Consider the following 26,476-nt stretch of genomic DNA (forward strand, 5'->3'; position numbering starts at 1 on the left):
CAATGATCAGAACACAAAGCTCAGACAAGAACAAGGGCACCCAGAGCAAGCCATAAATCCTAATTTTCATCCAACTAGCCATCTTAGACTATATAACCATTACTAGCAAAATGTCAAAGGGTTCATATATTTTATATATATAATCTTTACATATATAAAGATTCGTGAAAAATGAAAAGGCAGGGAAAGAGATGGTAGGCACCAAATACAGAGGATCTGGGCAGTTACCACACAGAGGAAGCCCTGAGTTTCCTAGGAGCCAATCACTCCCTTAACCACTTGCTTCAATGCAAAGAGACTGCACACAATTATATTTTCTAACAAAGAAGTTTTATCTAACATATTCGAATGTTTGGTTTACTTCTTTGGTCATTACAGCTGATCTAGAATGACAAGATACTAATTCTAGTTCCAATACAAACAACTGTGGAAGGCTGCAACTACCTCACATTACAACCTAAAAAGATCAAGCATGGAAAAAGGCTCACTTAACTGGCATCTCCCAAACCAACTCACACCTCCTACCATACCTACCACTCAGGAAAGAAAAACAAGAAAAGAGGATGAGCAATTATTATATAAGTGGAATGAGCCAACTGTTTTTTAATTTGAATTTAATACTTTTGGTGCAATACAGTGAAGAAATCATACCATAACTCTTGAAAAGTTCAGGCTGTTTGAGAGGCAATTCAATAATCTCTCTAATTGCTTTCAGCTGACTACTTAAGCCTCCTATCATGTCATAAGTTACTTTGAATTGGTTGTCTTGCTCTTTTGAATTTGTACAAATGTTTGTAAAATTGACTCTTGTTGTTGAAGAAATAAAATAAAAAATATCAGTGTTGCACTTTGTTCCCACACATGCTGACTTTAGCAATCTCTCTTCATTGACAAGTTGCTCATTTCTTCCTCTGGCTGACTCAAAACTACATTTAAGTCCTGTGACTTCCCCTAGTCCAAGTCCGCTGCTGTCCCCAGGACTCTGTGTAACATCCGACAAAATGTCACTAGCTTTATTTATCATTCTGTCATCTACTGGTTTGCAAGGAGTACTGCTTGATGTTGGGTCCCGAGGCTCTTCCAGATCTAACTGGCTTAGTTGTAGGGATACATCCAGGGTACTGGTTTCTATGCTGGACTGTTCATAGGCCATTCCCTTGGCATCAATGTCAGAGTCATTCTGAGGCCTTCTCAATATCTTGCCATCTGTCCCTTTCACTTCCAACACTTGCAATTTGCATGGTCGTCCATAGAATGTACAATACAGAAAGTTCCCCGGTAAAACAATCTTGCCATCTAGAAAATAATTTTTAAATATATGTGTTAGCATAACTTTTCACCCATTTCATGTTTAAACAGCAATTTATTCCATCTATTAACAGAACCATCTGACTGAAAAGACTAAATCAAAGATAAGAGTATTAATAAAATAATTGCCGTAAAAGAAACAATTCCCATTTGATAGAGCACTATCTGGAGATAGAAGGACAAGATAATTCTTTACAATTCTCCACACTCAATACATCTAGGATTCTATCAACTGTATCAACAAATAACTTGACATTCCACATCCAATAATAAACGAACCTAAAATGGCACACCTAACTAGTACTCCAAGGTAACATTTCTCACTGGAGAAGAGCTCAAGGGTTAAAAGTCTCAGTTGTCCCACTGACTTTGTCCACAGATAAGTCATATATTCTCTCCAATGCTCAACTGCCAATTAATTAGGGAGAAAAAAATTCCTATCCCAAAAGAACATTAATTCATTGAGAAGACCACTCTCCATATTATGTTGAAGAAAATTATGATCTATACAAGACCTCAAAGACACATTACTTTATTTACTGCTACCTTGCTTCTTACAATTTAAAAAACTATTTAAAATATATGCCTCACCTAATTTTCTCAGAAGACAACCAGTCAGTTGTTCTTTATTAATATCCACATTTTTGTCACTGTAAAGGGTGGGGGAAATAGAAATCAGCATTAAGTACACCAGAAACTAAATGTAATATAAAATTACATGTACATGGCTGTAATACAGACCTAGTCAAAAGAATAATTTACAAACTGGAAATGGTTTATACAATTTGGGAATGATTTGTGCTTCTCAGATACTTCTAATAGCCATGAAAATATCATTTGCAATTTGGTGTCCTAATGACTTAAATTAATGTTCTTCAAAATATTGAGTACTATACATTAGTGGATCATGAAATCATTTCAGTCAATCCCATCCAGCATTTTTTTTTTTTGATAGAATACAAAATGTCAAAGTATATCACACATAGAAAGGGAAAATACTGCTTAGAAAAGCATTACTTTCTTATACATACACATCTTACACACACACACCTCTATATACTCATGTTTACAGCTATACACATGTGAGTGCATATGTGCCCTGTAACTGTGGATGTATGCATACACTGAATCACAATGAAATGTATTTTTTATTGTGTGTCATAGCCAAAAACATTTGAAAAACACTGGCCTGAATTAATCATTCCATTTCTGAAACTGCCTAGCTTGGAGAAAGGCTTTTATTAATAGCTTACTTCATTCCCTTTCTATAATTCATAGATTAACTTTCAGGAAAATTAAGTCCTTTATAGGATAGTACCTGAAAAAGTAGAAATAAGAAAAAAGGAGAGTAATAGTGTAATGGAATTTAATTCTGGAGAAAGGACCTTTCTCCAGAAAAGGAAAAATGAGAACCCCTTCTTCTACTAATGACTGTCTTCCTAGAAGGTTGCTTGAGTACAGGAAGTAGGTATATCTAAAAATCATTACACTTGTAAAGAGACACGTCCTTGGAGAGTTCTCAGAATATGTGCATTTTTCCTTCTTCCCCACATGCAAGTAGCCCATACCAGCAGAGGAGGCCCACAGTTGAGAGCTCTGCCAGAGATCAGTGGAGAAGCAATAGTTTAGCTCAGGAAGAGGTATATTAGCAGACCCATCTGGTCCAAATATAAGCCTTGTACTCCAAATACTGTATCAGCAAAAAACAAAACCAATAGAGTCAACTTCATTATTTGCAGATTCACCTACTTGCTAAAATTTATTTGTAACCCTAAAATCAATACTAGCAGAGCTTTCCTCGTCATAGACATGCATAGAACAGGCAAAAAAATTCAAGTTGCTAAACACTTTCCTAGCTGAGGGTGAGAAAGTACTCTTGTTTCAATTCTCTCAGAGGTAACAAGAGGATGGAGAGTGGAGACAGTAGGAGGCAGTGCAGTGTACAGCAAAAAGTCCCAGGTCTTATGCCAGCTGGAGATTTGAATCCCAACTCTGACATCTCTTAGTGAGGTGGCCTCAGGCAAGTCACATAACACTTATGAACTACTGCTTCTCTTTTATAAAATAAAGAAGACAAAATCTATCAGAATTAGTTGCTTTAAGATTATAATGTATATAAGATATACATATTTGTATATTAAATATGCACTAAATATATTAATATTAGTATATATTGTAAATAATATATGTTAAATATACATTTAATATAAACGTAGCAGCAATGGTTCGGTATTTGCTAATATAGTGTTCACAGCAACTTTATAGCACATACTTGCCGCTAATAATGAAAACTGACGGCATATTCATATAAAGGAGAGAGAGAAAAATAGACAAGAAGGAAATTTCAAATCAAAGGTATATATAGACTATGTAGGAAGCTGTAGCTCCTTAAATGCTTAAATTCACTTCTGTCTATAGAACTGTGAAACCAGTTATACTTACTTAAATCATTCCTATTTATTAAATTCTGAATAGAAGATACTTACAAATATGTGTAAGAAGAGTAAAAATACTGAGTTTTGCTTTTAAAAAAAGAATGGGTGCAGATAAAATCACTTCCACTAGAAGGAGCCCTAACCTTACTAATAAAACTCAGAAGCAACTGAAGGATTTAATCAGGATAAAATTACTGATTTTTCTGATTGGAAATTAAGTTTCTTATCTAAGCTCTGCTGCCACATTCAAAACACAAGATTTTTTTTTAGTAAAATTTTAAAAACCAAGCTTCCATTTAAAACATACAGTTTCTCTATAGTAGACAATCGTTATCACCTAAGACTGCTGTTCCCTCAAGAGGTCACACTAGTTAGATCATCAAAAAATCTGGTCAACTGATGACTGCAACCTGTAGCACTGTCTCAGAACAGTCTAACGATTAATACTGTTTAATCTGAGTAGAACTACTACCTAACTCACCGAGCCCATTTCCTCATCTTTAAGAAAGGGACAATATGGGCACCTTGCAGGAGGATTAAATGAGAGAAGAGGGGAAAAGTGTGTGTGCATGTGTGTGCTGGTGCACAACACATGTTGAGTTCTCTTTTCTCTCTTCCTTTTATTATATTGTTAGTTAAAATGTTATTAATTCCTCTGAAAAAAGTTTCCTGGTTTATAAAAAAAAAAAAAAATATGATGAAGCTCAAGCCTGTAATCTACAAAAGTAGCAACAGAGACAAAAACATAATAAAATCAAGCTAATGAGGGGCACCTGAGTGGCTCAGTCGTTAAACGTCTGCCTTCGGTTCAGGTCATGATCCCAGGGTCCTGGGATCCAGCCCCGAACTCGGCTCCCTGCTCGGCGGGAAGCCTGCTTCTCCCTCTGCCTTTGCCCCTCCCCCCTGCTTCTGCGCACGCACTGGCGCGCACTCTCTCTCAAATAAATAAAATATTTTAAAAAATAAATAAAATCAAGTTAATGATTGTTAAATGTTTTGTGATTCTTGCATATAAACACACCCCCAAAACTGTTAGTAAGCTAGTATTAAAGTATCAAAAAATGATTTTTGTAAACAAATTTTGGTAAGACTTGCATATGCAAACTGAGTTACAATCCTATTAGATACAGAGTATCCAAGAGAATCAGTGATAAACGTTAACTGTATTGATAAGGTCATTCAATTAGTCTTTGGTAAGGGACTATTTCAAAGTCTGATAAAAATAACTTTTATTAGACTGAATAATCAACGAGTTAAAATATATAATTGGGTACTTTGCCTGAAGTCCTTTTTTTTTTTTTAAAGTTATTTATTTGAGAGAGAGAAAGAGAGCGTAAGCACATGCATGAGTCAGGGGAGGGGCAGGAGAGAATCTTCAAGTGGACTCCCCACTGAGCGGCAGAGCCTGTGGGAGGGTGAGGGGCTCAATCTCATGACCCATGAGATCACAACCTGAGCTGAAACCAAGAGGTGGACACTTAACCGACTGAGCCAGCCGGCACCCCTGTAACAGTCTTGATTAAAACTTTCTTGCCTATTCACAGTACTCTGCTCCCTCCTTTACAACAGCCCTGATTACACTGTAAAACAAGATGAAAACTATTGTTAAATATACACCAATACTAATTCCTCTCACCTAAAATATCAGGGCATACTCTAACCACAGGACATTAGAGAGTCTCTAGTTCATACCTTAGGTGGACTCATCTAGCTTGTGCTGTCTAATAGAGTAGACCACTAGCCACTCGCCACGTGTGGCTATCAAGAGCTTAAATGTGGCTAGTCCAAACTGAGATGCACTACAAGTATAACATACACACTGGATTTTCAAGACTTAGTTTGAAAAGTATCTTATTAATAGTTTTTTATAGTTATTATAAGTTAGAATTTTATAAATTAATATTAATATAATATTATATAAATATAAGTTAAATATTAAATAATATTTAATGATTAAATTAAATATTAAATGAAATAGTTCACCAATTTCATTTTCATTCTTAAATGTGACTACCAGAAAATGCAAAATTACATATGTGGTTCACATTTGTGACTCTTGTTCTATTTCTACTGGGCAGCACTGATCCAGACTGTCACCAAAGAAAAGAGCCAAACCTGAGTGCCAGGTCCATTTCCTCAGCCTGTAGCACAGCACCCAACAATGGCTGGACTTGGATGGCATCACCAACCTTCACGCCCACATTCTTCTGTGCCATTTCACTCAGGCCAACCTTACCTCCAGGAAATCCTGCCACAGGCCAGGCCGTATAGACCTGCCCAGAACACAGGAAATTAAAATATGAGAAAATAAATATTCATAGAGTATCATTAATTTATAAAGCAGAAAACTAAGCACAGCTAAGCATATGGATCTGCAAAACACAGTCCTTAACCCAAGGAGTTACAATCTGAGAAGTTAGAGAAAAAACTTTTAAGATAAATATTATATCTTCTTGTGAAGATTAGGAATGATCCCACAGTGAAAATGATTTGAAGATTTGAAAGGTAATTTAGGAAAAGAGACAAAGGCATTAACATGTAATAAGAAGAAAAGAGGAAAAAATACTAAAGACAAACTAACTGTAAGGTAATCCAGCCTGGAGCATAAACTACATCCAGGAAATAGTGAAGGACCTGGCACAAGAGCTTCATGAGAACCTGGATCACATCAGACTTAAATGTTAAGGGAGAGAAGCAAAGACTTCCAGTTCCAAATAGTGGGCTGAGCTCATACATTTGTAGTCTTCCACAAGACACAGCAAAGGACTCTTTTTTTCTTTTTAAGAATAATGAAAAGAATGAGCGGTGTGCCATCAGCACATAACAGATTTCAAATCATTTTCGGTGGACCCCGCTGGATGAGAGGACCCCGGCTAATGAAGCAGCAGAAAAAACGTCAGAAGCAGAGGCCAGAAGCAGGGCAGAACCAGGAAAGGTTCTGGGCTTCCAGCCTCAAGTATGATGAATAGCAGCAAGAAAAAACAGCTGAAAACAGGGAGGGCAATCAAATATTTGTACACAAAAGAGATGACTTTCATATTCCCAAACAGCATTTCTGTGAAAAAAATGTAACAGACTGAGGGGGGTAGGGCTGATACTGTGTGTGTCACTACCTCCGGAAGAAAGGCCTCTCTCTACATTATGACATTTAGGGGCTACTATTCCCAGTATAGTCATAGACATCAAAGGAAGGAAAAGTTTATATAGATGGGAGGATCTTTTAAAATATAGTTTTTCATTTACTACTGCTTTGTTGAAAATTAAAATAAAAACATCTCAAATCTCTCTTTTTTTTTTTAATGTTTTATTTATTTATTCATGAGAGTCAGAGAGACAGAGAGAGAGAGAGGCAGAGGCAGAGGGAGAAGCAGGCTCCCGCCTAGCAGGGAGCCTGATGCGGGACTCGATCCCAGGACCCTGGGATCATGACCTGAGCCAAAGGCAGATGCCTAACCATCTGAGCCACCCAGGCGCCCTCAAATCTTTCTAAACTAAGGAAATGAAAAAGACTCTTACCTCTTGTTTTCCATCCAAACTGGTAAGCAACACTGGTCGACCTATACATATATTTGCAGATTTCATAGTGTTGAGTCCAAGTTGAACAAGGGAATTCTGGAATGTTTTAGGAAGTTTGTCATCTACCAAAAAGGGAAAGAAAATTATTTTCATACTATTTTATAGCTGAAGTTAAAGCCTGCTTTCTTTTGGAGTAAATAAAAATCCTCTCTCCATATAACCACATGAATGCACTTACCATACCCTAGAGAAACCACAGTTCCAATCCTTATTTTTTTTTTTTAACAAAAAGACTTAAAACCAAATCTTTTTGAGGGTCCACTGACTGACAATACGAGTGCTAACTAAAAAAAGATGTCTTATGGGCTAGGTATTAGTTTTCATCTTTTAAGAAAAATAATCTCTAATTTCTTTAAAAACTGAACATAGATGAAATAGGCTTCTCATACTTGCATAGTAACCTTTTGTACTACAGATTCTAGTTGAGTTGACTACTGGTATTCAAAGACTTGAGCTGGGGTACTGGCATTTAGCTCTGGAGGGTTAAATTACATTTCCACTTCTGATCTACAGGATACCAGTCAGATATTTTTCTTTTCTAATGCCAAGAATACATGAGTAAGATAGTAATAGCACAGGTCTTATTCCTTAGGTAAGCAACACACTGACTAAAATGACCATTACTGTTTTCAACTTCTGGCCAAGGAAGGGGACAAGAAGTCAGCCCAGCTGGCAACACCTCTGAAAATGATATGCTAACATGTCCACCCTGCCCCCTCACCTCCTCAAGGTCCACATTTGGTCCTTCCTCTGCTTCTTCCAGCACCCTATGCTGCCAGATACTAGCATTTATCATCATAATATACATTCGTTTTACAGTCTGACTTTCTCCTAAACCATATGCTGCTTTGGGCACAAACTGGGTCAAATTCATCTCTGTATCTCCAATGCCTAGTAGTGCATCAAATATAGAAGTTGCATAACAGATATCCACGAAATCAATGAACATAGTAGATGACTACAACTACTTTTCTTTTCAGCACAAAATCCATGAGACATGAAATTTTAACCCATCACAAACTTTGTTATAAAATTTATTATTAGACACATATACCATAATCATACTTCTCTAACATTAGTGTTCCTTAATAATAAAAAAAGAGCACTGTGAATTGTGTAAGACTGTTGAATCACAGACTTGTACCTCTGAAACAAATAATACATTATATGTTAAAAAAAAAAAAAAAGAAGATAGCAGGAAGGGAAAAATGAAGGGGGGGAAATTGGAGGGGCAGACGAACCATGAGAGACTATGGACTCCAGGAAACAAACTGAGGGTTCTAGAGGGGAGGGGGTGGGGGGATGGGTTAGCCTGGTGATGGGTATTAAAGAGGGCACGTTCCGCATGGAGCACTGGGTGTTATACGCAAACAATGAATCATGGAACACTACATCAAAAACTAATGATGTACTGTATGGTGATTAACATAGCATAATAAAAAAAACACAGATATTTTGTAATTTAAAAGAACAAAGTCAATGAAAGCAAAACCATGTCTGATTTAATTATTTTTGCCATTACAAAATAACTACCCAACATATGTATTTTCCTTCTGTCATCAGCTGAATAAATCTAGAAAAACAAAGCATCTCATGGAGCTAAGATTAACAGTACTGAGCATTTATAGAATAAGCATATTTCATAATGAGGCTGAAAAGAAATTCAACTTTCCTATGAGCATTAGGTCTCTTACATAGCATACTCATCAATAACAGCAAAGCATCCTTTTTGTGACCTCATAAGGTTGTTTCTGCCACTTCTTTCTTCCTAAACCCATGAATTACCCTTCCCTCTTGATAAGTACCTCACAGGTGTATTCAGTCCTTGGCAATATTCTAGGTTTTCTTCTTCTCTTCCTTCCATCCTATCCTGCACATTCACCATGCACCAGGATTTGACAAATCACAAGTTCTCTAAATACCTCCACTTCCTCCCTATGAAGATCACGTTCAAATTCTCATCCACTGACCTTATTTCCTAAAACATCTCCATGCGTTCTCTTACAGCATTCAAATCTACTCAAGCTGTACTCCACACAATTCCTTTCACCAGTCCTCATTCCTCCAATATTGTACTTTAAAAATACATCTCAACATCCACTCTCCCCATTAATTAACTATACATTTATTGAGCACTTCATGTGCCAGATTAGTAAAGGTAATTTCAAACAACCACCCACTCTTCATTTGTTCATCCAAACATTTATTATCCCACATTAACATCCCACTACATGGCAAATAATATGTTAGGCACTAGGGATACAAAGTGAACAGAAGTGGATAGTCCTTGGCCTCACAGAGCTTATAATCTAATAGGATGAGAGAGTTATTAAACAATCACTGAATAACTGTGTAATTGTAAGCTAAGACTACTACAATGTAAGAATGACTAAGAGTGCTGAGAAAGCCTATTATGTGGAATCTAATCTGGAAGAAACAGAGAATGCTTCTCCAAGGAAGTAAGTTTAAATTCAGTCCAAAGGAAGAGTAGGAATTAACTAAACAAAGAGGAAAAAAAAGATAATTCTTGGCAAAGAGAACAGCTTGTACAGAGAAGTACTGGACAGAAGGCAGCATTGTGCATCTTAGAAAAGAGTACAGGTAAAATGGCAGGAGACAAGAAGGGGCCATGTAAGAAGATCAAGACCTCCCAGGGCAGTAGGCTATAGCAAGCAGCAGCTCGTTCATTTTCTCTCTAAGCAAATAAATCTTTTAAAAAAATAAAATGTTAAAAAAAGAAAGAAAAATCCAAGAAAAGATATACAGCACAATGCTATACAAACTATAGAAATGATCCCTGAAAGTATAGTCTTAGCACAATGCTATACAAAGTGTGGTCAGCAAACTATTTGTTACTGGTTCATGATGGGATAAGTACAGCAAATAAGGGTTTAGTAGCTTTTATTACAATTGGACAGAGTAATCCTACATCTCTTGAATCCAATAAAAATTTCTATTTTTAAATTATTTTTCTAGTAATTTGTTTTTATTGTATTTTACAACAGTGCCAAGCTGTGACATATATATATATATATATATTTTTTTTTTTTTTTTGAGAGAGAGTGAGCGAGCGAGAGTACAAGCTGGAGGAGGGGCAGAGGGAGAGGGCGAAGCAGGATCCCTGAGGAGCAGAGAGCCCGATGCGGGGCTCGATCCCAGGACCCTAGGATCATGATCCGAGCCGAAGGCAGCCGCTTAACCAACTGAGCCACCCAGGTGCCCCAACATATCATATTTTAAAAAACTTTCCCTACAGAATTTGAGTAGTATTGGCCTAGAAGGCACCTGAACCAAGACTCAGAAATAGTATAAATTATAAATATAAATTCGAAAATGATGAAAGTATAGATGGAAAACTCTGGACATTGGATGAACTTGCCAAAGAAAGATTTATACAGAGAAAAAGAGGGTTTTAGGACTAAGAATTGAGGCACTTAGCCATTTGGCAGCAAAGTAGAAAATGAGCCTGCAAAGGAAACTGAAAATCTACCTACCAACAAAAGGATGGAGAAAAACTAGGAAAGTTTAATGGCACATTGCCAAAAATTAAAGTGTGGTTTGTTTGTTTTTTAAGATTCTGTTTATTTATTTGAGAAGCAAGAGAGAGTGAGTGATAGAGAGAAAGAGTATGACCCGGGCGGAGGGGCACAGGGGGAGAGAGAAGCAGATTTCCCACTGAGCAGGGGGCCCCACGAGGGGCTTGATCCCAGGACCCTGGGATCATGACCTGAGCCGAAGGCAGACGCTTAACATACTGAGCCACCCAGTCACGCCCCAAAATTAAAGTGTTTTAAGAAAAACGAAATGGTAGACAATGCCAGAAGTTGCTGAGAGGTCAAGTAAGGGAAGTAAAGAAAAACTGTCCATTGTATTTATCAACATGGAGATGATCAGTGACCATGACAGGGACAGTTTCCATAGAATGATGGGATAGATGTCAAAACTTAAATAGGCTAAGGAGTAGGTGACAGATGAACAGACAGAGACTACTCCATTTACGAAACTTGGCAATGAGCTACACCTGGCTGGCTCAGTCAGTAGAGCATGCGACTCTTGATCTCAAGGTTTTGAGTTCAAGTCCAACGTTGGGAGATTACTTAAAAATAAAATCTTAAAAAAAAAAGAAAGAAAGAAACTTGGCAATGAAAGGATGGAAACAGAGAGGGTGGTGGTAAGAAGAAAATGTGGAACTTTTGTTTTGATTTAAGATGTAAGAGAAATCAGCAGGTTTAAATTTCAAGGGAAGGATCCAATTGAAAAAGAGATCGTATATTCAGGACAGAACAAGTTATCCTCTGATCCCTAGATGAAACTGAAAACACTGTGTTAACTCTAAGACTGTCATTAGGTTGTGCATTAGACATAAAATTCTTGCCACCAGTTTACTGGTGTTCCATTTTTTCCAAAGCTGTAACACAGCTTCAACACACAGAAGCTTTACCAATGAACTTTTCCGATAAATCCGTTCTCCTAACTCAAGGGAGCTCTGATCTAGAATAAGGGCTTTAAAGCTAAGTACCTCCTGCCACTTAGTACCTGTGGAACCTGGAGCCAATTACATTAACTATTCTTTCTCTGTGAAATGGGCATAATAATACATTCCCATCTTCCAGGTCTTCTATTAAGGTTAAAGGAGATATGTGACATACCCAACCTACTGATAACAATACTATGTAACTGGTAGCTGTTATTAACTTTCAGAACCTGTGTAGTAGAAGAAAAAACCCTAAAGCCTTTCATTCTTAGAGACACAGCGATATCTCTTAGGAAGGATGTATCCACATCTTCACTGTTTAGTTTTCTGGTATATATATCCCATGCTCGCTACCTTTAAGCAATGTTACAGTTAAATATGTCATTAATCTTAAACGAGACAAAGTCGTTTCAAGTGCAACTTATAAATTCAAAACAATTTACAAAAGTAAATGACTTAATCCACGGTGAAGCCTCTTCTGTCTAACTTCTCCAATGCAGGCACGGCTTCGGGTGTACAAACTTGTGTGCCACTCTCACACCTGGGTCTCGCCCAATTCTCAAAAGCCTCTGCACCTTAAAGGCGACATCGCTAGGTCTACGTTCTTCTCAGGTTGCGCCGCCTCGGCCTCAGGTCTCCCACCCAGAACTCTTTACCCTTTTCTAAGAAGTTGGTCACCACCAGAATCCCGGCCGCTGCCGCCGTGCCTGGCCCAGCAGAAGGAGCAGAGGGCCCCGAAGGAGAGGAAGCAGAAGAGGGCGAGGTTGAACCATTCTCTGCGCTTCGGTTCAGCCGTTTTCTGTTCTTCTTGGAAGACATGATCAGGAGGCAGTCTAGGAAAAGCCACAGCAAAACCGGCTCCCAACGTGCTCGGTTCTGGGGAAGAAAAACTTCCGGGGCAGAAGTCAGCGAGACTCCGCCCTGTGCCGTAATCCCCCAAGTGGAGCGCAGTAGAAAAAGGGAGACCCGAGCATTTTCAGAACCCGCCATCTTGGAAGAAGAGGTTCTGACTTTTGCAAAGGAAGACGGATTACGTGGACACAAGATCATTTAGATTGTAAATTCCTGAAAGACAGGATTTTTTTTTATCATCTCTGCCCGCCTTTCCCATCCCATCCCTGAACAAACGTCTGTTGACTTAAACTAGAAAAAGAAAGTGGTGGAAAAGTTTCTCTCCGGCTTTCCTGGAACCGGGCAAATTCCTGAGAGGAGCTGGTGAACAGGACTTCGCGGTCACTTCAGTACAGCGCTTAAAAAAAAAAAAAAAAAAAAAAGTGGTAACAGCGCAACTTCGAGAAGAATGGGTGGCACTCTTCTAAAATTTACGGTAGATACCTCTGCTCTGGAACTCAAAGGAAGGTTAATTTAGGGGCCGAGCGAGTGGTGGGACGCGGACGCGTAAATGCCGCCACTAGCAAGCGGGCGTTTTTGGCGCGCAGTGCTCCTGCGAACCTGCAGCGCAAGGCTCTTGGGGCACCACGGGGCTTCCGGCGGTCCGGGTTGCAAGTGGAACCCTCCTGTCGGAGCGGAAGAGCTGCGGGGAGAGCTGGACAGATTCGGGGGCGTCTCGGTGCGCCTTGCGCGGCTCGGCGCGCTGGACCGCCTGGACGCCGCCTCATTCCAGAGGGGCTTGCAGGGCAAGTGTGCCAGGGCCGAGGGGTTCCCTGCCTCCGGAGCCTTTCTAATGAAGTAACCGGGGCCCCTGTTCACCTGACACGCTCTCCGCGAATCAAGTACCGAGCCCTAGGGAGAGAGGGCAGGTGTGACCCATACCAATTTAGCCCCCTTTCGTTCTTGTGTCCCTTGCTGGGAGGTTTCTGGGGCGGTTGGGTGAAATAGTAACTATCCCAGACTTTGAGATCGGCAGCCCGAGTTTCTGCTGCACTTTCTTAGTAAGGACCAAATATGTGACCTTCGGCAAGTTCTGTAAACTACCATTTCCCCTACCATAAAACCGGTTAGTATCGCAAAGGATTGCTGAGGGTTAAGTTGGGTAATGCATATAAAGTGCGTATCACGGTCTCTGCCACATACTTAACGCTCAGTAATGTTAATATTATTTACTATCATTTACCGGGCCTTAGTTCTGCGGGGCACTTTGCCCGAGACAGAACTATACAGGTGGTGGACAATGAGTGGACTAGAGAGATACTAAGTGGTCATTTTTGTACACAAATTGGGTCAGGCTGACGCATCAAGAACTAGAGTTTGCTAGAGACAAAACAAGTCTTTTATGGTTAACAAGGGAGGGTAGTGGGCGGTTTCAGTCTTCAATAAGAAAACTCTCCACTCTTCTTGAACCTAAGTCCAAAGAGAGGAAAGAAAGCTTGGATGGAGGAGCCTTCAGTTTGAGAGAAGCCCGTGATTTGGTTGGGAGTTTTTCAGACTGCCCCTGATGGTTCTTCTATTCGAATTGAAGGCCTAGCACGGAAATTCAGCCTTGGAGAGATTCTCTCACTCTAAAAGGAAACTTCAGATAATCTTTATCCTATTGAGCTATTAATAAGGCAAGTGAGGGTCTATGTAAATATAATTGAGCTAGTTATTTCATTCTTTAATCATTCTCCTTCCCAAACTATCTCTTCACCGCATTTTCTCTCCTACTTGTGAATAATTGCTGACTCCAACAATATCAACAGTAGGAGAATCAAGTCAATGTTCATACTCTAATACATCTACCTATGTGTAGTATAGGAAGATACAGATATTTATTGCACACACTTGTCACATGTCAGTGGCCAGGTGGTTAAAGCACTTTCTTAAGACAGGCAAAGCATGAGGGTTGGGTTTAGAGTCATACATCCGGGTTTCAACCCCAGATTCTGACAGGTGCAGCTGGGTAGTAGGCAAACCACCACTAAAAATATTTGCCTCTTAGGTTGCGTCCGTGAATAATGCCAACACTAATTACTTTACTGGATACATGTGATCGAAGATAAATTATAGGAAACTAATTTATAATCTGTAGTACCATATACTTTTTATAGTTTTAATAAACATTTTAATGTTTTAATAACATTTTAATGTTTTAATAAAACATTCTATTGCATTTATGAATTCCTATTGCTAAACACTTTTAAGAACTTTACAAATATTAATCCATTTAATCCTCATAACAACTCTGAGGTAGATACTGTTACCTTTATTTTAAAGGTGATGGTACTGAGGCACAGAGAGATAAGTAACTTCCCTTGGCTCTGGAATCTGTTCTTAATGCATTATGCTGCCTCTAAGAGCTAGTGCAAATTTTGTTATTAAGTCAAACTAGCTTTTTCACTTGATTAGAATGACTAGGGAGGATATGTGAACTTTCTGAAGTAATAGAAATGTTCTTTAATCTTTATTGGAGTGTGTTACTTAAGTGTATGCATATGTCAGAACTCATTAAATGTACACTTAAGATTTGTGTACTTCACTTTATGTAATTGTACATCAATTTTAAAAGGATTTAAATCAGAGAAAGAGGTGGGTGAGAAGGATCTGACTCCATAGCCCCAATCAAGAAGCTTTTATGAAAGGCCCCCATGTGTTTGTCACTGTATTAGACCCACTGCCTTTTAAAGAGGTAGAGAACAGGGTCCTTAACGAGGGAGTCACTTACTGCACAGCTGGAGAAGAGAAGAGGAGGAAAAGAAATTTAACCATTAAATAAATAATCAAACCTTCCCACCACCACACACGCACACAATTTGCAAGATTATTGTAAACATTAAGTGAGGTGATGGATGGAGAAAGTGATCTGAGAAGTTTCTCTAAGACTGCAATATTCTTCACCCATAAATTAGGGGCGATAATACTTGCCTTTCAGGTTGTGAGAATGTAATGAGATAATATATGTAGAGTGTCTAGAACTTAGTAAGGACCAAATGTTAGAATCTTTTTCTTCTGGCTCAATCTTAAGTAATAAGAGAATTTGCAGAAGTCAAAAACAGAAAAATCTACATTCATCTTGGTATTTAGAGTAGGAGTAAGAGGTTGGTTAAGTAGCTTTTGGTGTACCTATCTGAGGAAAATTATGCAGTCATTAAAAACTTATGTTCATTAAAAATTTTAATGATATAGCAAAATGTTTATAATAAGTAGTAAAAGATATGCTGTAAATTATATATGGTGTGATGTCAATTCCAAAATTATATTCATGGAAAAATGTCAAAATTATATTTTTATCTCTGCATGCTAGTAAGATATGAAGTCTTGATTTCTTCATTATATTTTCAGTTTTTTCTAGGACTGGTATACGTTGTTTAAAAACAAAGTTAGAGTTTTAAGCACCTTGAAATTTATAAGCCAAAAAAACTATAACAGAACTCTTAAAGAAAGTGTAAGTGGAAGCTCATAATAGTCATTTATAAAGATTAAAACTAAGGATGTTAAAAGGAACAGCATTAAAATGGTATTTTATTTAAATCGAGTTTTTTTGTTCATTCTACAAATATTGAGCACCAGTTATGTGCCAAGCATTGTGGTCAGGTGATATGAATATACTGACTCTATTCTCAAGGAATTCAGTCTGATGGAAAAATCACATAAGCAAGGTACTAATTACAATAAAACATGATAGTTCCCATGCTGTTGATGTGAACAGAGCATTTTAGGATTCCCCTCCCCCATCGCTTCCAAGCTAACTACTAAGGGAGGTGGATGTTTTAGGATGGCTTTTTAGAAGAGGTGATACCTGAGATCTTCCACTCGTTTCACTGGAAAATGTTTACAGATTTTTATCCTCATCTGCATTTTAGCTGCAGTACAACGATGGAGATCAGAAGGTAGGATAGCGGTATGGCTGCATATTCCCATCCTCCAAAGCCGATTTATTGCCCCTGCTGCTTCCCTGGGTTTCTGCTTTCACCATGCAGAATCGGATTCATCCACGCTGACACTGTGGCTGGGAGAGGGACCCAGCAGATTACCAGGATATGCTACACATCAAGTAGGAGTTGCAGGTCAGTTTCAAACTAACAATAAAATTAACCTTTTAGAGGTTCACCCAATTTTTTCTTACAGCTAAGTGATAGTTTATTCATGTGTAATGAGTAGTTTGATAAAATAATCCTTGGGATTATTAAGGAGTGCTTTAAATAGATGAAGTTTGCCTTATGAATCAGCAGAGGGCAGCACACCAAACAAGTTTGGTGTTTAGTTTTCCAGAGGATACCTTTGAACACTTTTATATAGGTGCTTGAACTTCAGTACTCAAATGGTAACACTGAATTGGGATCAGGGACTAAATCATTATGGTAAAACATATTAGTACTAATTATGTGAATTTGTAAAATAAAAGATAATTTTTAGGTTGAATTTAAGGTAAAGCAAAGCAGATTTTTTATTTGGACATTACTTCTTAATTACATTAAGTTATGGTGCCAAACAGTTGCTTAAGATAGCATAATTTAAGTATATTACGGACTTTTCAAGCCGCTGATTAACTTCAAAGACATGGTCTTGAGAGATTTGCTTTAGGTTAAGACTGGAGTTCTCAAATTGTAGAGTGTGTCAAAATCACCTGGAGGGTTTGCTGAAAACACCACTGCTGGGCCCCACATCTAAGAGTTTCTGATTCAGTTGGTGTGGGGGGTTGCCAGAAAATTTGCATTTCTAATAAATTCTCTGCTGCTACTGCTAATGTTAATGCTGGTCCCTGAACCATCCTTTGAGAACCAGGGGTAAAAAAAAAAACTGAGGGGCGCCTGGGTGGCTCAGTTGGTTAAGCAACTGCCTTCGGCTCAGGTCATGATCCTGGACTCCCAGGATCAAGTCCCGCATCGGGCTCCCTGCTCGGCAGGGGGTCTGCTTCTCCCTCTGCCCTCTTCCCTCTCGTGCTCTCTGTCTCTCATTCTCTCTATCTCAAATAAATAAATAAAATCTTTAAAAAAAAAAAAAAAAGAAACTGAAATAGTAAGTCCTTATGACTTAAATGAAAGCAGTATTATATATAAGCTAGTAATTTAATAATTTTATTTGCCTTCATATAATTTACAAGCGTTTTTAAAGGTAGTTTGCACCTTTGAGGTTAAAAAGGAGTTGTTCAAGGATGTCTAATGTTTTCTCTATCCATGATCTCACTCCTTGTAACAAGTAGAGGCAGTTAGAAATTTCCATTCAGCTCTACTTCAAAAGACTGGTAATTTGATAGCACCCTCACACTTCATTAGAAAGTTATGCAGATAATTATTAATTCATTGGTTTAGAGTTTTAAATTAGACTTTTAAATCCAGTTATTACTACAGAATTGTTAATATATGCATAAAGAGTATACTATGAAGCACCTGTTTATAACTAAATAGTATGTATTATAGTTAAGATATACCATAGGAGTTCAGGCAATGAGAGATCTGGAACTTGAAGTCTTGAAGTATAACTAGGATATGAAGTGGCTACTAGGGGTGGTAATGAAATCATGTAAGAAATTTTCTGGAAAGGTGTAGTGTTTTTTAGGTGAAGGGAAAGTAATTGACATTTATTGTTATAAGCAGCAGAAGGTAGGTGTGGCTGGTGAACATACCACCACAAAATATACCACAATGGTATATTGATTATTTTGAGCTTGAAAAACACTAGATACAGTAAGAGTCCTCTGCCTCCCCTTTTTTCCCTAAAAGCAGGGCATAAATTTTTTGTACCAGGAAGAGGAGACATTCTTATAGAAGATGGGGAGTTGACACCAAGACGAGTCTGTACAAATAAACCTTATTAAAATAACTCTTGTATTCCATTAATTTCCCCCGTATATGTCCTAGTCATTTTTCCACCATTTACCTCCTTATCCCAAACCTCTTTTTCTTTTGTCTTATCATGTCTCCATAATGTATTGCTCTTTGTTGAAATGGTACATATGCCCCTGGGCTTAACCACTTTTGGGGGATTTTCAGTTCTTTTAATCAATTCTTCCATCACCACCCTAGGCCATGTAAATATAATAAATAAATAAATAAAAAATATATATACTTTTTTTCCTCCATTAATCTGTCTTTGGTCAGTTCAGTTCACAGCCCTAGACACAGAACCTAAGTATTAGAGGAAAAATCTTTCCTTCCCTACCCTGGAATGGAGTGAGCTATGGTTTTGTTCCTGTTCTTCAAACACAACAAGCTTGTGTCTGCCTCAGAGCTTTCACACCTATTGGCTCGTCTTCCTGTAGTACTCTTTCCCAGGGCTTTGTTTATCTAGCTCTTTAGAGCTGAAGTTTCTGCTCCAACATCTTCTCAAAAGTCTCCTGACCTTCCTGTCTAAAATACAATCCTCCTGCATCATTCATGGTCCCTTTATCCAGGTCTGTTTTTCTATATAGCACCCACCACAATCTGAAATTATATCATGTACTTAATTTCCCCCACAATAATATAAACTCCATGAAGGCAGGTATTTTGTCTTTCCCACCACTGTGTTGTCAGGTTAAAGACAGTGTCTGGCATAAAGTAGATACTCAATAAATATTTCTTGAATGATTAGATAGCTCTTCAAGTGGAAACTCAAGTCCCCAGAGAACACAATTGTGTTGGGAAGGGACACGGTTGCACAGTGAGAATACCAGCTCAGAATCCAGACAGACAGTTTTAGGGCTGTGTGAACTTGGGCACTCAAAATGATACCACTCACATGATTATTGTGAAGAATACCTGAGATAATGCACATAAAGCACTTAGCACAGTATCTGACTAATCATAATATAATAATCTCTAATCCTTGATCTCTTTGTGTTTATATGCCATTTAAGTTGTGACCAGCAGGGGTCGCTCACGTTGTGCTTTAGCCACGCTGGTTTTGTCTTTGAAGTAAATATTTTGCTCATGTTTATAATTCATTAGGGAAAATTGCAATTTGAGTAATCACAAATTATTAAAATTTAAGAATAGGTTTCCTTGGCATTTCTTTGGCATTCTAACCCTTATAAAGTCCAATTAATTATATTTTATGTTTTCTAATAGAAGCCAACATTAATGTTAATTATATCTCACTTAGTAGTTTTCCTTTTTTTTAAACAGTAAAATGTGGAGTTTTCATTTCAGAGAAATTTGTCCTTCCTTGTATTATATATACCTAACCCTTTCTATATTTTATTTCTACATAGCATTGTCACCTCATGTTCTTTATAATTTGTTTTCTGTTTGTTTGTTACTTTCTCATACACACACCAGAATGTGAGCCCACTGAGGATAGGGGATTTTGTTTTGTTTACCACTATATCCCTAGCACCTAGAAAAATGCCTGACACATAACAGGGCTCAAATATAGAGAACCCATATGTATTATATATAAGAACTCAATTACTATTGAAAGGGTATGTAGAAAATATCTTTTTAACAGTATTTCCTCACATTATGTAAATATAAATATTTTTAAATTATAGCATTTAAAGGACTTAATACAAATCATTAAGGTGTCACTTATATTTTTGACCCAGGATTGTCAAAAAACAAATAAACCTTATTTATTTGGGTCCCTAACGTCTAGCCAAATGCATAGTGTGCGTGGCAGTGTGTATATTGAATGTATAAGTAAAAGGATTAGAACTTAGGACATATATAAAATAAACAATTATCCCAAAGCAATGTATTGGTATGTTATAAAGTCATGTGCACATGCGGTAAAAAAAAAAAAAAAAAAAGTAAGTGGCTTCAGTGAGATCCTGAACTGAATATTGAGATATTTGAGAGTTAGATCATCAGAGGCATAACCCATGTTCTGTATACATAGTGATTCAAGGAATAAAAATGAGAATGGAAAAGTCACTTCATTTATTCAATAAATATTTTTAAGCACTTAAGATTTGACATTAAAATAAATGCTACAGAAGGATAGAAAGATTAATTTATTTAACAATGTACCATCAGGAATAGATGATCTAGAGAAGAAGCTTATGCAGCTGATTATCCTACAACTTAGCATGTGCTAGAAACTTTTTTTTTTTTTTTTTTTAAGAGGAGGTCAGCCGGCAAGGAGCTAAGGCCTGTGCAGAAGTCTCTGGAGCCAGGGAGAACAACAGATGGGCCCACGTGGGGCCTTCCCCTTGTGGGGATGGTTTTTCCTTTCCTTTTTCTTTCTTTCTTTACTTTTTTTTTTTTTTTTTTAAGATAAAACGTTCAGGGGGAAATCGGAGGGGGAGGCGAACCATGAGAGATGATGGACTCTGAAAAACAAACTGAGGGTTCTAGAGGGGAGGGGGGTGGGAGGATGGGTTAGCCTGGTGATGGGTATTAAAGAGGGCACGTTCTGCATGGAGCACTGGACATGCACAAGCACATGCACAAACAATGAATCATGGAACACTGCGTCAAAAACTAATGATGTAATGTATGATGATTAACATAACAATAAAAAATATTTAAAAAAAAAAAAAAAGAACCATCATTAGTATTCCCCAAGTTGTTAAAAGAACCTGAATAACTGAGCAGTCATTTTATTGCTGGAGAGATTTTAAAAGTGGTCAAGGATGAGGTGGTACTTGAACTAGGCCTTCCAGGATGGGTACGATTTTGATGACCACAGATAGGCGTATGGAGGAGTCTAAGGTGAATGAAATTAATATTTCTCAATTATCTTTTACTTTTCCCCCAACAGGAGCTGTATTTGATGAAAATACTAGGAAAATATTGGTTGTACAAGATCGAAATAAAGTAAGTTGCTTCTGCTTTTAAAAAAATTTTTTTTTAATTTTAGTATAATTAACCTACAGTGTTGTATTAGTTTTAGGTATGCAATATAGTGATTCAGCAAGTCTATATTTACTCAGTGCTCATCACAGTAAGTGTACTCTTAATTCCCTTCCTCTATTTCACCCATCCCTGCACTTACCTCCCCTCTGGTAACCACCAGTTTATTCTCTATAGTTAAAAGTCTGTTTTGTTTGCCTCTTTTTTTCTTTCATCGTTTGTTTTGTTTAAGTTGCTTCTGCTTTGTAAATTGCTTTCTAAATTTTCAGTTCTCCCTAGAGAAAAATAAAATGCAGAAATTATTATATGCTCAAGGAATTACAGAGAGATATTTTAAAAGTTCTTTCTAAGCAGTTATGAATTATTAGGATATTTATTTAATTCAAAAAGTACCTATGGAGGCTTTGAAAGTCAGGATAACCTCATGTTGCTCGCTATTATATTATGGCTACAGAAAAATTATAAATGGCTATATTTAGGTGGGAAGACAACTGTGTTTCTCACAGACTGTCAAGATATTCTTCCATTCATTCAGCATTCATTAAGCTCCCATTCTGAGCCAAGTGCTGAGAATACAAAGGTTGTTAAAACAGCTGACCTTTCAAGTTTTTACTTCTTTGGATCTCTCTTACAGCCCTATGGACTTTTCCTAGAGCTTATCATTACTCATATTGTGACTTAATAAGTCTTTATTTTAAACTTCCCTTGTTTAATTCATTGTGTGGCTCTATGTCCTGATTGGAACAATGAGATAGTAGTTAGAGAACAATTTTTTTAAAAAGTTTTGCTATAAGGGAAGAAGATAAATGCAGTAGTAATGAGGGTATTTGAGATTAATAGATGAATTTTTAACAACAGATACTAATGCAAGTTTATAACTGAATGGAAATATTTGGTAGGGAAGGAGAAACTTATAATGAAGGAATGAGAAAGATAAATGCAGAAGAGTAATAGATTAAAAAAGGTAAAAGGATAAAAATCCAAAGCAGGAATGGAAGGACTGGCTGTGAAAGAGGGAGGGACAGTTATTTTCATTCTTAAAAGAGGAAAAACAAAAAATAAGATTTGTGGAGATATACAGATTTAGTGATGGGACAACATGGGAGCTCCTACTGAGCACTTCCATTTCCCTCAAAGAAATAGCAGGAAGAGTCACCAACTGAGAAAGATGGGAGAGGAGAGGTTATTTATAGATGTGAGGATAGAAGAGAAGGTATGAAATACTCATCTCAGAAAATGAAGGCAACTAGGGAAGTATAGTAAGATTGACAAATGGTGTTAAATGTCCTCTTAGATTTGTGGGTATTATTGAAAATGAGAGGAATCAAAAAGAGTTCTGTGACTTTCTCAAAGAATTTTCAGCTGCTCAGGCACAAAAAAAGGCAAATACTCAGGTTTAACTAGATTAGAATTTTTCCTGGATAAGTGTAATGGAGAAAAGAATTAACTATGTTTGTGTAGGAGTAATTACATTGATGAACTATAAAATTTTTTTATTATTAACATATAGTGTATTATTTTTTCAGGGGTACAGGTCTGTGATTCATCAGTCTTACACAATACATGGTGCTTACCACAACACATACCCTCTCCAATGTCTATCACCCAGCCACCTCATCCCTCCCACCCCCCTCCATTCCAGCAACCCTCAGTTTGTTTCCTGAGATTACGAGTCTCTTACGGTTTGTCTCCCTCTCTGGTTTCGTCTTGTTTCATTTTTTCCTCTCTTCTCCTATGATCCTCTGCTTTGTTTCTCAAATTCCACATATCAGTGGGATCGTATGATAATTGTCTTTCTCTGATTGACTTATTTCTCTTAGCATAATACCTTCTAGTTCCATCCACGTCATTGCAAATGGCAAGATTTCATTTTTTGATGGCTGCATAATATTCCATTGTGTGTGTGTGTGTGTGTGTGTGTGTGTGTGTATATATATATATATATATATATATATATATACCACATATTCTTTATCCATTCATCCATCAGTGGGTATCTGGGTTCTTCTCATATTTTGGCTATTGTGGACATTGCTGCTATAAACGTTGGGGTGCATGTGCACCTTTGAATCACTATGTTTGTATCCTTTGGGTAAATACCTAGTAGTGCACTTATTGGGTCATAGGGTAGCTTTATTTTTAACTTTTTGAGGAACCTCCATACTGATTTCCAGAGTGGCTGCACCAGTTTATATTCCCACCAGCAATGCAAGAGGGTTCCACTTTCTCCATATCCTTGCCAACATCTGTTGTTTCCTGACTTTTTTATTTTAGCCATTCTGACCTTTGTGAGGTGGTATCTCACTGTGGTTTTGATTTGTATTTCCCTGATGCCAAGTGATGTTGAGTATTTTTCCCATGTGTCTGTTGGCCATTTGGATGTCTTCTTTAGAGAAATCTCTGTGCATGTCTTCTGCACATTTCTTGACTGGATTTTTTTGTTTTGGCGTGTTGATAAGTTCTTTAGAGATTTTGGATAGTAGCCCTTTATCTGGTATTTCATTTGCAAATATCTTCTCCCATTCCATAGGTTGCCTTTGAGTTTTGTTCACTGTTTCCTTTGCTGTGCAAAAGCTTTTATCTTGATGAAGTCCCAAAAATAGTTTGTTTCTCTTGCCTTAGGAGACGAGACGTGTCTAGCAAGAAGTTGCTACTGCCTGTGTTCTCCTCTAGGATTTTGATGGATTCCTGTCTCATAGGTCTTTCATCCATTTTGAGTCTATTTTTGTGGATGGTGTAAGGAAATGGTCCAGTTTCATTCTTCTACATGTGGCTCTCCAGTTTTCCCAACACCATTTGTTGAAGAGACTGTCTTTTTTCCACTGGATATTCTTTCCTGCTTTGTCAAAAATTAGTTGACCGTAGAGTTGAGGGTCCATTTCTGGGTTCTCTATTCTGTTCCATTGATCAATGTGTCTATTTTTGTGCCAGTACCATACTGTCTTGATGATTACAGCTTTGCAATACAGCTTGAAGTCTGGAATTGTGATGCCTCCAACTTTGGTTTTCTTTTTCAATATTCCTTTGGCTATTCAGAGTCTTTTCTGGTTCCATAGAAATTTTAGGATTGTTTGTTCCAGCTCTATGAGAAATGCTGATTGTATTTTGATAGGGATTGCATTGAATGTGTAGATTGTATGGTGGAGAGTTTTTATCAAGAAAAGATGCTGTATTTTGTCAGATGCTTTTTCTGCATCTGTTGAGAGGATCATATGGTTCTTGTCCTTTCTTTTATTAATGAAGTGTATCACATTGATTGATTTACGGATGTTAAACCACCCTTGCAGCCCAGGAATAAATCCCACTTGGTTGTGGTGAATAATTCTTTTAATGCCCTGTTGGACCCTATAGCTAGTATCTTGGTGAGTATTTTGGCATCTATGTTCATCAGTGATATTGTTCTGTAATTCTCCTTTTTGATGGGGTCTTTGTCTGATTTTGAGATCAAGGTAATGCTGGCCTCACAGAATGAGTTTGGAAGTTTTCCTTCCATTTCTATTTTTTGGAACAGTTTCAGAGGAATAAGTATTAATTCTTTTTTAAATGTTTGGTAGGCCTCCACGTGGAGGCCTTCTGGCCCTGGACTCTTGTTTGTTGGGAGATTTTTGATTACTGATTCAATTTCTTTTCTGGTTATGGGTCTGTTCATATTTTCCATTTCTGTTTCAGTTTTGGTAGTTTATATGTTTCTAGGAATGCATTCATTTCTTCCAGATTGCCTAATTTGTTGACATATAATTGCTCATAATATTCTTTTATAATTGTTTGAATTTCTTCAGTGTTGGTTGTGATCTCTCCTCTTTCATGATTTTTTTTATTTGGGCCCTTTCTCTTTTCTTTTTGATAAGTCTGGCTAGGGGTCTATCAATCTTATTAATTCTTTCAAAGAATCAGCTCCTAGTTTCATTGATCTATTCTGCTATTTTTGATTTCTATATCATTGATTTCTGCTCTAATCTTTATTATTTCTCTTCTCCTGCTGGATTTAGGCTTTATTTGCTGTTCTTTTTCCAACTTCTTTAGGTGTAAGGTAGGGTGTGTATTTGAGACTTTTCTTGTTTCTTGATAAAGGCGTGCATTGCTATATACTTCCCTCTTAGGACCACCTTTGCTGCATCCCAAAAGTTCTGAACTGTTGTGTTTTTATTTTCATTTGTTTCCATGTATTTTTTTTAATTCTTCTCTAATTTTTTGGTTGACCCATTCATCCTTTAGTAGGATGCTCTCTAACCTCCATGTATTTGTGTTTCTTCCAAATTTTCTCTTGTGATTGAGTTCAAGTTTTAAAGCACTGTGGTCTAAAATACGCATGGTATAACTCAGTCTTTTTATATGGTTTGAGACCTGATTTGTGACCCAGTATGTGATCTATTCTGTAGAATGTTCCATGTGCACTCAAGAAGAATGTGTATTCTATTGCTAATTTAGGATGGAATGCTCTGAATATATCTGTGAAGTCCATCTGGTCCGGTGTATCATTCAGAGCCCTTGTTTCCTTGTTGATTGTCTGCTTATGGTCTGTCTGTTGCTGTGAGTGGGGTGTTAAAGTCCCCTACTATTAGTTGTATTATTATCAATGTGTTTCAAAGAATTTTGTTATTAATTGGTTTATATATTTGGCTGCTCTCAAATTAGGGGCATAAATATTCACAATTGTTAGATCTTGTTGTATGGACCCTTTTATTGTGATATGGTGTCCTTCTTCATCTCTTATTGCAGTCTTTGGTTTAAAATCTGGTTTGTCTGATATAAGGATTGCCACTCCAGCTTCCTTTTGATGTCCAGTAGCATGATAAATGGTTGTCCACACCCTCACTTTCAATCTGCAGGTGTCTTTGAGTCTAAAATGACTCTCTTGTAGACAGTATATTGAAGGGTCTTGTTTTTTTTTAATCTAATCTGATACCTTATGTCTTTTGATTGGAGCATTTAGTCCATTTACATTCAGAGTAGTTACTGAAAGATATGAGTTTAGTGCCATTGTATTACCTGTAAAGTTGCTGTTTCTGTAGATTCTCTCTGTTCCTTTCTGG

General features: G+C 37.4%; 2 protein-coding genes across 3 annotated transcripts in view; one reads left to right on the forward strand and one right to left on the reverse strand.

Moving 5' to 3' along the window:
• SPATA5 (spermatogenesis associated 5) overlaps positions 1-12,612 on the reverse strand; it is a 340,134-nt gene extending 327,522 nt beyond the window's left edge. Inside the window, exons 1-6 of one of the 2 annotated variants that reach the window (XM_021681475.1) lie at positions 12,450-12,612; positions 11,974-11,976; positions 7,260-7,381; positions 5,859-6,016; positions 1,900-1,958; positions 652-1,296 (exon numbers count right to left, since the gene is read on the reverse strand). In XM_021681475.1, the coding sequence (XP_021537150.1) occupies positions 652-1,296; positions 1,900-1,958; positions 5,859-6,016; positions 7,260-7,381; positions 11,974-11,976; positions 12,450-12,612 (1,150 nt within the window). The remainder of the gene's footprint in view (positions 1-651; positions 1,297-1,899; positions 1,959-5,858; positions 6,017-7,259; positions 7,382-11,973; positions 11,977-12,449) is intronic. The other variant, XM_021681474.1, reaches the window with a different exon arrangement.
• A 555-nt stretch (positions 12,613-13,167) lies between these two features.
• The window catches only part of NUDT6 (nudix hydrolase 6), a 30,989-nt gene continuing 17,680 nt past the window's right edge, over positions 13,168-26,476 (forward strand). Inside the window, exons 1-3 of the mRNA XM_021681476.1 lie at positions 13,168-13,430; positions 16,533-16,736; positions 21,352-21,407. Coding sequence (XP_021537151.1) covers positions 13,196-13,430; positions 16,533-16,736; positions 21,352-21,407 — 495 coding nt within the window. The 5' untranslated portion in view covers positions 13,168-13,195. The remainder of the gene's footprint in view (positions 13,431-16,532; positions 16,737-21,351; positions 21,408-26,476) is intronic.

This window comes from Neomonachus schauinslandi, chromosome 2, assembly GCF_002201575.2.
Source record: "Neomonachus schauinslandi chromosome 2, ASM220157v2, whole genome shotgun sequence".
NCBI classification, from domain to species: Eukaryota; Metazoa; Chordata; class Mammalia; order Carnivora; family Phocidae; genus Neomonachus; species Neomonachus schauinslandi.